Genomic DNA, 12854 nt, shown 5'->3' on the forward strand with positions numbered 1-12854 from the left:
CAAGGACAGATCTACGCATTCCCCCCCCCCAATAGCTAGCAATCCAAAACAGTCCAGTGGAGCTTGAGCAGTGGGTGTTGTCTTCTGACGCACTTCCGGTGAGGTCAAGGGGTGTGGCATATGCAAATAAGTTATGCTAATGAGTTATGCTAATGAGCTCCTGCACCTCTTTTCCTACGAAATGACCCCTGGTTAACATTATAAAAGAATTCAGTTAAAAACACATAAAACAAGACCCGAAGGAGAGCCAGGTACCATCTTCACGTGCTGGCAAAAGACACTAATAGAGGGGGACAGGAACATCTCCCTGGGGAGGGAGTACTAAGGTTTTGATGCCCTTTCTCCAGCTGCCACCTAGGTTCAGATGGTGGGGCCACCAAAGCATAGCCCCCGACTACGAGTGGAGCGTACAAGTAGGTTCACAAGAGGGGAGGTATGTCCCAGGCCATACTGGGTCAATACCAGCACCTTGAATTGAGCCCAGAAGCAAACTGGAAGCCAGTGTAGATGGAACAAGACTGGAGTGACGTGGTCCGTGCAATGCTCTGGCTGCAGTATTCTGTGCCAACAGTCACTTCCAGACAGTCTTCAAGGGCAGCCCCACATAGAGTGCATTGCAGTAGTCAAACTTAGATGTTACCACAGTGGCAAGATCTTTTCTGCCCGAGCAGGGCTGGAGCTGGTGAAAGGCATCCTTGGTTACCGCCGCCTCTTGTTTCTCCAACAAAAGGCCCAGATCCAGGAGCAGGTAGATGGCTCCCGGAAAGCCCAGAAGCAGGACGTGAATGCAACGGCCCCGGACCCCCGCCCCAGTACTTGGAGATCACCCACCTCTGAGGAGAGCACCCCACTCAGGTCCCCCAGTCAACAGTCATTTGCTGAGTCCTCTCCTCCCAATGCCCGCCAGCCCGGCCACTTACCTGGGTGACGATGACGGGGGACATGTCTTTCAAGTTCTGGATGTGAGAGAGCAGAGAGTCCCGCAGAGCGACGTGAGAGTCCGTCGGGAGCTCGTAAAATGAGGTCTGGATTTTCATCTTCATGGTTTGGGCCGCGAAGTAGCAGGACTCCACGTCCTGCCGGATCTGCAGCAGCTGATCGGAAACCTCCCATGCGTGAACCTGGCGGGGGGAGGGGGGCAACGGGAAACGAAAGCGTCAGGGCAAGGCTTCGAGCGAGACAGCGGCAAGGGAGACGAAGACAGTTACTTCCAGAGCACTTTCCGACTGGACTTTACCGCGGCCCATTCTGCCTTCTCTTTTTAATCCACGTTTTTACCACACGGTGTCCTTCAAGCAGTTCTGCACTAAAATCGAATCCACCCTCCTTTTTAATCCAGGGTGTTTTCCCCATTCTGCACTAAATTCGAGTTCAACCTTTCTGTTTATTCCGGGGTTCCCCCCCCCCATTCTGCACTAAATGTATTTTATGAACTGCGATATCAAAAAGACCTAAACGGATACGTTTAGGCTTCGAGGCCTGGCCCTCGGCAGGCCGATATCAAAAAGACCTAAACGGATACGTTTAGGCTTCGAGGCCTGGCCCTCGGAAGGCCGTGGAATGTGAATTCAGGCAAAGGTACATCTATCGTGCAAGGCTTTAGTTTTTATGCCTAGGCTGAAAGCGACAGAGGGACTTGTGGGACTTCTGAACCAAGGAACCAAAGTCGGTTATAGCAAAACCTACATAGCATAGAAAGACAGAAAGGCTCACTGAACCCCAAATTCTGCCATACTTTCTCATGCTTGTAACTGTCATAGGAACGCAAGACGTGACTGGTCTTATTCAAAAGCAAGAGCCTAGTCTTCAAGACGGCAGAGATTCCGGGTTTTCTGATCTTGCTTCTGGAAGGGACTCTTTCAGCCAGGGTGGGGGAAAGGGGCATCTGTACCTGAAGGGCAGGGCTATTTCTGGGCAGGAACGCACAGGAATGGAGTTCCGGCTGGCCCCCGAGTTGGCCACGCCCAGCAGGAACTTCATTAGCATAATAGGCCACACCCAACAGCAGAAACTCATTAGGATTGGCTACATTAGGGGTGTGTGGCCTAACATGCAAAGGAGTTCCTGCTACAAAAAAAGCCCTGGTAAACAGAATAAGAAGCAAAAGGTGGGTGTGGCTGGATGAGCACACTTCTGGTAACGCGGGGGTGTGGCCTAGTATGCGAATGAGCTGTGCTGTCAGGGGTGTGGCCTGATATGCTAATTAGTTCCTGCTGTTGGGTATGGCCTATTATGCTAATGAGTTCCTGCTGGGCTTTTTCTACAAAAAAAGCCCTGCTGAAGGGAACTCGCAGAGTCCCTGTTCAAACTGCACAGACCCCGCGGGATCCCCCTTCAGTGGGTCCTGGGCCATCAGGAAACAAGGAAAGTGGTGAGACGGCTTTGCCTACACCCCAATCCTCCACCCTTGCCCGTAACTAGAAACGGCAACTATGCACTGACGTGGGGAAAAGGGTAGAACAAATTTAGCGTCCAGGAGCACCTTTAAGACCGACAACGTGTTTTTTTCAAGGTATGAGCTTTTGCGCGCACGCACACTTTATCAAATACACTGGAATCAACGCTCCCTCTAAGCTGTGGAGTCCTGTGAGCAAAAATTCTACTCTGTGAGCTACTGGCATTAAAGTTGTGAACAGGTGATTTGGCTACTGCATCAATCGGTTTGCTCTGAAGCCCTCCTCCCTGAGCGGAGACAAAAACGTGTGAGCCGGAGGCTAAAAAACTGTGAGCTGGCTCACACTGACTCAGCTTAGAGAGAACACTGGTTGGAATGGAAGGTAAGGTTCAAACATATAGACAGGTGGGTAGCCGTGTCCAGCGGCACTTTTAAGAGCACTAAGGTTTCATTCCGGCACACGCTTTCCTGTGCAGGCACAGTTCTTCAGAAAAGCAAAGGGATGCAACTCAGGGATGTCACTGGGTGGTGGTGGAGGGGGCTAAACCTTGAAAATCAAGCCTGGGCCTTATCTGAATGACCCCCACCTCTTCATTTGCATTTGCTCCACCCAGTCACACTAGAGGCCGAGGGAACGCCAGTTCAGACAGAGCCGCTTACGGGTTGCACCAGCCATAGAGAAATGGTTACCCTAAATACCCCCACACACACCGCCCCCCCATAAACACCGCCCCCTCGCTTGCTCCTTCCAACTCAGCTCTCCCTCTCTGCTCACCTACCAGCCACGTATCAAAGATTATTATTAGCCGCGTATCTATGATTATTATTATGTCTTCTTAATCGCCCACCCTGCAAACAGGCTCTGGGCGATTTATGGTCATCATAAAGGTAAAGGTTCCCTTGCTCGAAAGCCAGTCGAATCCGACTCTAGGGTTGCGGTGCTCATCTCCGTTTCAAAGCCGAAGAGCCAGCGCTGTCCGAAGACGTTTCCGTGGTCATGTGGCCGGCATGACTAAACACCAAGGCGCACGGAACGCTGCTACCTTCGCACCAAAGGGGTATCTATTTATCTACTTGCAATTTCTTGCTTTTGAACTGCCAGGTTGGCAGGAGCTGGAACTAGAGACGGGAGCTCACTCCGTCTTGCGGCATCCGGGTCTCGAACTGCTGAACTACTGACCTTCCACAGCCTGCAGTTCAGCGTCTTAACCACTTGAGCCGCCGCAGCTCCTTATGGTCATCATAAAACATCTAAAATTACAACTAATGTATAGTTAAAAGCAAATAAAAAACAAAACCCATCAGTAGGACAATAAATTCAACCAATCCAGATTACAATTACCGTTTCACTTTTGTCAGCCACACCACTGTCCCACACTGCAGGGAGGGGGAAGAGGACATGGGGGCCATAGGAAGAAAGAAACACAACCGGGAAAGACAACTCTGAACACCTACACACACACACCCGGTCAGCCTCCCAAATCTTGGGGAGAAATACTTATTGATTTTATTGTATTTATTGATTTTTATTGCATTGATTTCTATCGATTTTATTGTATTGATTTTTATAGATTTTATTGTAGTTATTGTATTGATTTTTATTGATTTTATTGTAGTCATTATATTGACTTTTATTGATTTTATTGTAATTATTGTATTGACTTTTATAGATTTTATTGTAGTTATTGATTCTGATTCATTGTATGTTGTGTTTTGGGAGGTTTTCAACTGTATTATCTATACATTGCTGTCACCAACTCTGAGGTAGTTTTGGGGAGAGCGGATTATTAATAAAATAAAGACCTCATTCCGACACACCCCAATGGCCGCTGCGCTGTGTTTTTCCTTGGCCAAAGGGACACCAAGCTGCAGTAACATACGGCTGGCTGGCGTGTGCTTTTGAGGCAAGGCCAAGGCGTCCTAGAAGACCATGTTCTCATTGCCGCTGATGTGAAGCAAAGAGGCGCTTGGTCCCACGCTGCCCCTACACCTACGGGAGGAGACGCTTGGGGGAAATCTACACCGGGGAACGGACGTCTTCGAAGCAAAGAGCTGGCCCAGCTCAGAACTGGCAAAGCGAGCATCGGCCGGGCGCTCGGGCGTCTGCCATCCAACACCAGGCCCCATCCTTCTAGGACTTGTGCTCCAGCTCCCGCGCACTGGAGCTGCACTGGTCTTCCCGGATCTGCACCCCGACCGTTTTGCAAACAGGTTAATTCAAAATCCTGCGGGTAACGTTTGTCCAGGACAGCCCAATCTCGCCAGATCTTCTCGGAAGCTGAGCCGGATCGACCCCGGATGGGAGACCACCAAGAGAGTCCCGGGTTGCTGCGCGGAGGCAGGCAATGACAGACCACCTCTGAGCGTCTCTCGCCTTGAAAACCCTACGGGGGGTTACCATAGGTTGGCTGCGACTTGACAGGACTTTTCACCGCCGCGTCCTGCCTTTCATCGCCACCTAGAAGGCCTGGGCTAGCCCGCCTTGTCAGATCCGGAAAGCTAAGCCGGGGTGGGAATCGCTCCGGGAAGTCGACAAGGCCGAACGAGTCTGAAGGTTTTGCAGGAGCGGGGCTGAAATATTGATGAGTTCTCAAATGAAAAGGCCTCGAAACCCAATTCCCACAGCCCGTTTGACAAGCGAAGGAGGGGAGGGGGAATGGCGGCAGGGGGAAAGCCCAGCAGCCCAGGCCCAGGGGACCACCTGGGGTTGGGGGCAGTGTTCCCTCTAAGCTGAGTGAGTGTGAGCTAGCTCAGTTTTTTTAGCCTCCGGCTCACACATTTTTGTCTTAGTTCAGGAAGGGATGGCTCCAGAGTAAACTGATTTATGCAGTAGCCAAATAGTTCACTCACAACTTTAATGCCAGTAAGTTCACAAAGTAGAATTTTTGCTCACAAGACTCCACAGCTTAGAGGGAAAATTGGTTGGGGGGATCCCTGACCAGCAGTCTGTTGAGCCAGTTTGGTGTATTGGTTAAGTGTGCGGACTCTAATCTGGGAGAACCAGGTCTGATTCTCCACTCCTCCACTTGCAGCTGCTGGATGACCTTGGGCAAGCCATAGTTCTGTCAGAGCTGTTCTCTCGAGGGCAGTTCTCTCAGAGCTCTCTCAGCCCCACCGACTTCCCAGGCAGTTCCCTCTAAGCTGAGTGAGTGTGAACTAGCTCACCGTTTTTTAGCCTCCGGCTCACACATTTTTGTCTTGGCTCAGGAAGGAGGGCTCCAGAGCAAACTAATTCATGCAGTAGCCAAATCGCCCGCTCACGGCGCAGAATTTTTGCTCACCAGACTTCACAGCTTAGAGTGAAAGGCGGGATATAAATCCAATCTCTTCTTCTCTTCTATAACGACTGCCTTTTAGTTTTAGCTAGTGTTTTGTTAGGAGCGCAAACTCTAATGTGAGAGAACCGGGTTTGATTCCCCACTCCTCCATATGCAGCTTCTGGTGTGACCTTGGGTCAGTCACAAGTTCTCTCCGAGCTGTTCTTTCAAGAGTAGTCCTCAAAAGAGCTCTCTTACGTCACAGGGTGTCTGTTGTGGGGAGGGGAAGGGAAAGGAGATTGTAAGCGGCTCTGAGACTCCTTTGGGTAGTGAAGGGTGAGGTATAAATCCAGTCTCCTCCTCCTCTTCTTCTTCATTTGCGTCATGTTTTTAATCCGTGTCTGTTAATATTTTAGTTGCTGTTAGCCACCTTGAAACCGCTTGGTGGTGAGACGCTGCATATTAAATTTAATAATTTGGTGCAGTGGTTAAGTGTGCGGACTCCAGTCTGGGAGAACCAGGTCTGATCCCCGCTCCTCCACTTGCAGCTGCTGGATGACCTTGGGCAAGCCATAGTTCTGTCAGAGCTGTTCTCTCGAGGGCAGTTCTCTCAGAGCTCTCTCAGCCCCACCGACTTCCCAGGCAGTTCCCTCTAAGCTGAGTGAGTGTGAACTAGCTCACCGTTTTTTAGCCTCCGGCTCACACATTTTTGTCTTAAAAAAGGGTGTGCCTGCAATCCTTTGCCACTGACTGCCTCCCCCCCTCCCCAGTAGAATGGCTGCCACTGCTGCTCAACCGCAGGTGGAATTAAAATGGTTTCTTAGAGCAATTTCTGTGTGACGGGATGGGGAGCACATCGCGAGAGGAAGAGCAGGAAGGGTTGCCTCAGGGCTTAGTCCTCATGGCCCTTTCTTACACGCCCAGGGAAATGCCGATTGCCACTCTGGGGTCGGGAAGCAGTTTTTCAGGCCAGTCTGGCTGGAGATCCTGGACGTTTTTGGTCACCTTCTAGTCGGGGAGCAGGGGTCACTGGGAGTGTGGAGGGGGATGTAGTTGTGCATTTCCCGCATATAAAGTGGGGGTTGGACTAGATGACCCTGGAGGTCCCTTCCAACTCTACGAGTCAATGATTCTATCATCCTCTACACCAGCCATTCTCGCTCTGCAGCTCATGGCACCACGTTCACGTTTAGTGTGGCTCAGTGGCAGAGCCTCTGCTCGGCATGCTGAAGGTCCCAGGTTCAATCCCCGGCATCTCTAGGTAAAAGGACCGGTTCAGAGGTGATGGGAAAGACCTCTGCCTGAGACCCTGGAGAGCTGTCAAGAGGGGCTGTGGCTCAGTGGCAGAGCCTCTGCTTGGCATGCAGAAGGTCCCAGGTTCAGTCCCCGGCATCTCCAGTTAAAAGGATCGGTTCACAGGTGATGTGAAAGACTTTTGCCCGAGACCCCGGAGAGCAGACAATACTGACCTTGATAGACCAGTGGTCTGGTTCAGTATAAGGCAGCTTTGGGTGTTCAGTAACAGAGTACCTGCCTGGCATGCAGAAGGTCCCAAGTTCAATCCTGGTTATCTCCAGTAAAAAAGGACCAGGCAGCAGTTGGTGGAAAGGACAATTCTCTGCCCGAGACCCTGGAGGGCAGCTGCCCGTCTGAGTGGACAATACTGACTTTGATAGACTGATAAGACTTTGGGGCTCTTTAGCTTGGAGAAACGACGGCTGAGGGGTGATGTGATCGAGGTTTATAAGATTATGGATGGGATAGAGCAGGGAGAGAAAAAAGTCTTTTTCTCCCTTTCTCACAATACAAGAACTCGTGGGCACTCCATGAAATCGCTGAGCAGTTGGGTTAGAACGGATAAAAGGAAGTCCTTCTTTACCCAAAGAGTGATTAAACCCTGGAATTCACTGCAACAGGAAGTGGAGATGCAAGAAAAATACAGGTACATTTATGCATATTTGGTGGAATTGCAAAAAGGTTCAAAAATTATGGAAAAAATTGCAAAACATTTTAAATAAAAATTTAAAAATAAATTTAGCATTATCACCAGAGATATATTTACTAAATATGATTCCAGATGGAATAACAAAAAAACATAGACATATAATAATACAAATAATAACAGCGGTAAGGATACTGATTGCAAAAAAATGAAAATCTAATATGTTACCCTCAATAAAAGAAATAAAGAACAAGGTACTGGAAATAGCAGAAATGGATAAAATTAACATGGAACTTAAACAGAAATTGGAAGAGGATTACTGGGAGAAATGGGGAGATATATACAAATGGTTAAAGTTAAGGAAAATAAATATTGATGTGTAGTAGGCTAGCGAGTATGAAGAACAAGGGAAAGGATAGAAGCGTAAATGCATTGTTCAACTGTATTCACTTTTATTTAAATACTATGAATTGTTTAAATTATTATTGGATGTTAAATGGAATAAATGTTAATGTGAAAAATCGATTTATTTGATACAACATGTGTTAAAGGATGTTACTATATGCCTTCTTGCAGGGAGGTATATAAATAAGTGTTAAATCTCACAAGAATAATGAAAATTTCAAATAAAAAGACGTGTTAAAAAAAAAAAGGAAGTGGTGGCGGCTACAAGCATGGACGGCTTCAAGAGGGAATTAGATAAGCATATGTGGCAGAAGTGCCAGAAGTTAACTCAGGCATGCTAAGAGGGGGGAAAACCCAGTCCGAACAGCTGCGCAGCGGGGCCGGAGAGCAGTCGTTCTGCCCTGGCACAGGAGGGGAAAGTTCTTCGGGAGGAGTGTGGGCAGGAGGAAGGCCGTCACCATCGTATCAACTGCATGAAAAGGATTCTGGATGTGCAGCTCCAGCCTGCCAAAGAGGAGATGAAGATGTACGTCTCTCCCCATCCCCAGGAGAGAAGAAAGGCAATTAGGGAACGATATTCCCGCATGATCGCTGAACGAGAAAATTTGGGGAAGAAGCTGCGAGAGAAGCCCAAAGCGGTGCGAGAGAGCCACGGCCCCAATATGAAGCCGGTGGAAATGTGGCGGGATTTCGAGTTGCTGACGGAGTGCAAGGTGGAGTGCTTCCTCAGGCAACAGAATCCGGTCTCCGTTGCCCAGGTCATTCAGGAAGGAGGAGGAGACCGACTGGTGTTATGAACGCTGGCGGCCCACACTCCCTCACGCCCTCCCTCTTAAGAAGAAGAAGAGTTTGGATTTATACCCCATGGTCCTTCACCACCCAAAGGTGTCTCAGAGCGGCTTACAAACTCCTTTCCCTTCCCCTCCCCACAACAGGCACCCTGTGAGCAATGCTCCCTCTAAGCTGTGGAGTCCTGTGAGCAGAAATTCTACTTTGTGAGCTACTGGCATTAAAGCTGTGAGTGAGCAATTTGACTACTGCATAAATCAGTTTGCTCTGGAGCCATCCCTTCCTGAGCAAAGACAAAAACATGTGAGCCGGAGGCTAAAAAACTGTGAGCTAGCTCACACTAACTCAGCTTAGAGGGAGCAGTGCCTGAGAGGTAGGTGGGGCTGAGAGAGCTCTTGACAGAAACTGCTCTTTTTTTCAAGAACAGCTCTGACAGAACTATGACTTGCCCAAGGTCATCCATCCAGGTGCAAGTGGAGAAGTGGGGAATCAAACCCGGTTCTCCCAGATTACAATCCGCACACTTAACCACTACACCAAACTGGATAAGAATAATGAGTCTCCAATTTTAAATGTTTTAAATGTTTATATGAATCTTGGCACGTTGGGCCAAGCAATGTGAGCCGCCCTGAGCCCGCTTACAGGGCGGGCGGGTTATAAATGTAATCAAATAAATAAATATGGAGCAGAGGTCCATCAGTGGCTATTAGCCACAAGGTATAGATAGGAGCTCTCAGGTTGGGGCAAGGGATGTTCCGTATTCTTGGTGCTTGTGGTGGGTCAACAGTGGGAGGGCTTCTACTGTCCTGGCCCCACTGCTGGACCACCTGATGGCACCTGGTATTTCTGGCCACTGTGTGACACAGAGTGTTGGACTGGATGGGCCTTTGGCCTGAACCAACAATTGCTTCTCTTAGGTTCTTATGAGGGGGGTCAGACTAAGACGTTTCTTAAGAACCAAGCAAATCACGTGACTACTAGACATTCTGTGCACCACATCCCCAAACACACACAATAATATAGAGGAATTAAAGACAAAGCTTTTTAAGTGGAAAAGAGCAACAGTCCTGTAGTACCTTAAAGACTAACAAAATATGCGGCAGTGTGTGAGCTCTCAGGAGTCACACTGCTCACATCTTCAGATACAGCTCGAATGGGAGACCATCTGTCCTGTTTATTGGAAAGTGGGAAGATTTCAGATGCTGAATGACAGCAGCAGGCGAATGCCAATAGCAGGCGTGACTGGATTTAGGTGAGATATGCAGAGGGGTCACGGGAGTGGAGAAATCAGCATTGTTAATGAGACGGGAAACTGAGCGGTGACTCACAAAATCTCCTCCCCTGCCACAAGTTTTGTTAGACCTGAAGGTGCGCCTGGACTCTTTGCTCTTTTCTACTGAAGCAGTCAGCAGTGACTCACGAAATCTCATCCCCTGCCACAACTTTTGTCGATCTTCAAGGTGCTCCTGGACGCTTGCTCTTTTCTACCGCTACAGAAAGACTAACACGGCGACCAATGCTCCCTCTAAGTGGTGGGAGTCTCGTGAGCAAAAATCCTACTTTGTGAGCGACTGGCGTTAAAGTTGTGAGCGAGCGATTTGGCTGCTGTGTAAATCAATTGGCTCTGGAGCCCCATCCCTTCCTGAGTTAGGACAAAAGTGCGTGAGCCTGAGGCTAAAGAAAGCCGTGAGCTAGCTCACAACAACTCAGCTTAGAGGGAACACTGAATTGGCTACCCATCTAAAACCTTTTTTAAATTGCCTGAGTTATCCGAGCACACGGAACGGTCTCCCTTACCATGGCTGAACCTAAGACAGCCCTGGTGCATCTGGAGGGCTTCCTGTGAGCTACGCTAGGGGGGGGGGGGGGGGGGGGAGAAGGAGGCTGTTGAATGTGTTTCTCCTTGTGCAGGAATTTTAACTTTCATTTCTCCTCGAGGCCTCTTATCTTTTAGCTCAGGCCTATGACCTTGGTACCTTTTCGCGGGATGCTTTGCTGGGAATGTGAACCCGTCAGTTTAGGCGTGCTCCAGGTAATTCCCTGATTGGCTCCCCTCCGTAGGGGGACCCCCCCCCCTCTGAATCCTGTACATCTTCCCCTCTCCCGCCTGTAGGGTTAGTTCTGACATGGAATGTATGCCCAGATGGCCTGCCTTTACTGCACTCAATGAACTGGAACCTTTAAAAGTCAGGGCTCTTTTTGTAGAAAAAGCCCAGCAGGAACTCATTAGCACAATACGCCGCACCCAACAGCAGGAGCTCATTAGCCTATTAGGCCACACCCCTGACATTACGTCCTGTACATACCAGAAAACCATATAAGGGGAGAACCACCCACTGACCAAGAGCGCTTGGAACAGAGGACGGGCACCGCATCCGGGAACGGTGCTCCGGAGCCACCGAGTGTCACCGCCAGTGTTCCCTCTAAGCTGAGTTAGTGTGAGCCTGTTGTTGTTGTTGTTCAGTCGCACAGTCGAGTCCGACTCTTCGCGACCCCATGGACCAGCTCCCGCCAGGCCCTCCTGTGTTCTGCCGTCCTCTGAAGTTGGCTCAATTTCATGTTCGTTGCGTCGATGACACTGTCCAACCATCTCATCCTTTGCCGTCCCCGTCTTCTTTGACCTTCAGTCTTTCCCAGCATCAGGGTCTTCTTCTCCAGGGAGTTCTCCCTTCTCATTGGGTGGCCATTGGGAGCTTCAGTTTCATTCTCTGGCCTTCCAGGGAACAGTCAGGGTTGATTTCTTTTAGGATTGACTGATTTGATCTCCTTGCAGTCCAAGGGACTCTCAAAGAGTCTTCTCCAGCACCATAGTTCAAAAGAATCTATTCTTCGGCGCTCGGCCTTCCTTATAGTCCTTATAGTCCAACTCTCGCAGCCATACGTGACTACTGGGAATACCTCCGGCTCACACCTTTTTGTCTGAGCTCGGGAAGGAGGGCTCCAGAGCAAACTGATTTATACAGTAGCCAAATCGCTCGCTCACACCTTCAATGCCGGTAGCTCACAACGTAGAATTTTTACTCACAAGACTCCACAGCTCAGAGGGAACATTGGTGCACTATGTTCTACCTGCCACTTAAAAAAGTACAGGCCCCCCCAAAAAACTCTCAGCTGTCAATTCTGCATGCTTCAGGCAGGCCACCGTGTTGGTCTGAAGCAACAAAACAAAGTTCGGGTCCAGGGGCACCTTTAAGACCAACAAAGTTTAATTCTGGCTATAAGCTTTCATGTGCATGCACACGTAAGAAGTGTACATGCACACGAAAGTTTGCACCCAGAAATAAACTTTGTTGGTCTCAGAGGTCTATTCCGCTCACTGGGCCGGTCAGTCCTCAGTCTCGTCGCGGTCTCTCTTGGAAGCACTGTTGGGGCCTGATTCCCACATCCCCTCTTGCGCCACGGAACCGGCAGCCAAACCTCTGAACGGCCACCGGCCACGAGCAAGGGGGGGGAAATACGGGGGGGGGGGGACATACGAGCAAGGGAGAAAAATACGGAAATGCTGTCCACTGAGCTACAGCTGCAATGGCGGGTTTCATTGGAGTAAGTCACACCTGGGTGTTACCACCACCGGGACGACCGTGACGTGCGCATGTGAACCATCCATAGACCAACGGCTTCCAGCTGGAGCAGAGCAAGGCAGTTTTACGACCCCCCCCACCCCACCCCCCCAACTTTAGCTGGCTGTAACTGGATTCTTACTAGGCATTTCCAAAGCTTGATTTAAGCACGATGCTATCCAACCCAAAAGGCCTCTTTGGCACCGGAGTGGGGAGTGCGGTGCCCCGTGCAAAGCTATGCAGCTGCTTTGAAACCATGTGCACACCCCCATCACACACCCCCGCCAGACGGTGTTTTTGCATCGGCAGGCAAATGATGCCTTAATCAATGGATGTGGGGCCCCCCCATGGGGCAGACTGTGCATTTAAACAACAGCGGGAGAATTTATTCCCCTGTTCAGTTTTGGACTGGAGTGAGCCCAGCCCTCCCACCCTCTGTGTTGGTTTAATTGTATACCGCCCTACACACACACACACACACACACACACAGGGGACATTTCATGCG

The 12854-nt window shown here is 49.7% G+C and overlaps 1 protein-coding gene and 1 pseudogene across 1 annotated transcript in view; one reads left to right on the forward strand and one right to left on the reverse strand.

Annotated features, from left to right (window-relative positions):
* The window catches only part of TNPO3 (transportin 3), a 67410-nt gene extending 62888 nt beyond the window's left edge, over positions 1-4522 (reverse strand). Inside the window, exons 1-3 of the mRNA XM_015427347.1 lie at positions 4417-4522; positions 3738-3772; positions 921-1121 (exon numbers count right to left, since the gene is read on the reverse strand). Of these exons, the coding sequence (XP_015282833.1) occupies positions 921-1121; positions 3738-3772; positions 4417-4522 (342 nt within the window). The remainder of the gene's footprint in view (positions 1-920; positions 1122-3737; positions 3773-4416) is intronic.
* A 3950-nt stretch (positions 4523-8472) lies between these two features.
* On the forward strand, positions 8473-8796 carry LOC107123982 (annotated as a pseudogene).
* The last annotated feature ends 4058 nt before the right edge of the window (positions 8797-12854 follow it).

Source organism: Gekko japonicus, unplaced genomic scaffold (genome assembly GCF_001447785.1).
Source record: "Gekko japonicus isolate JY-2015 unplaced genomic scaffold, Gekko_japonicus_V1.1 scaffold1899, whole genome shotgun sequence".
In the NCBI taxonomy this organism is placed as follows: Eukaryota; Metazoa; Chordata; class Lepidosauria; order Squamata; family Gekkonidae; genus Gekko; species Gekko japonicus.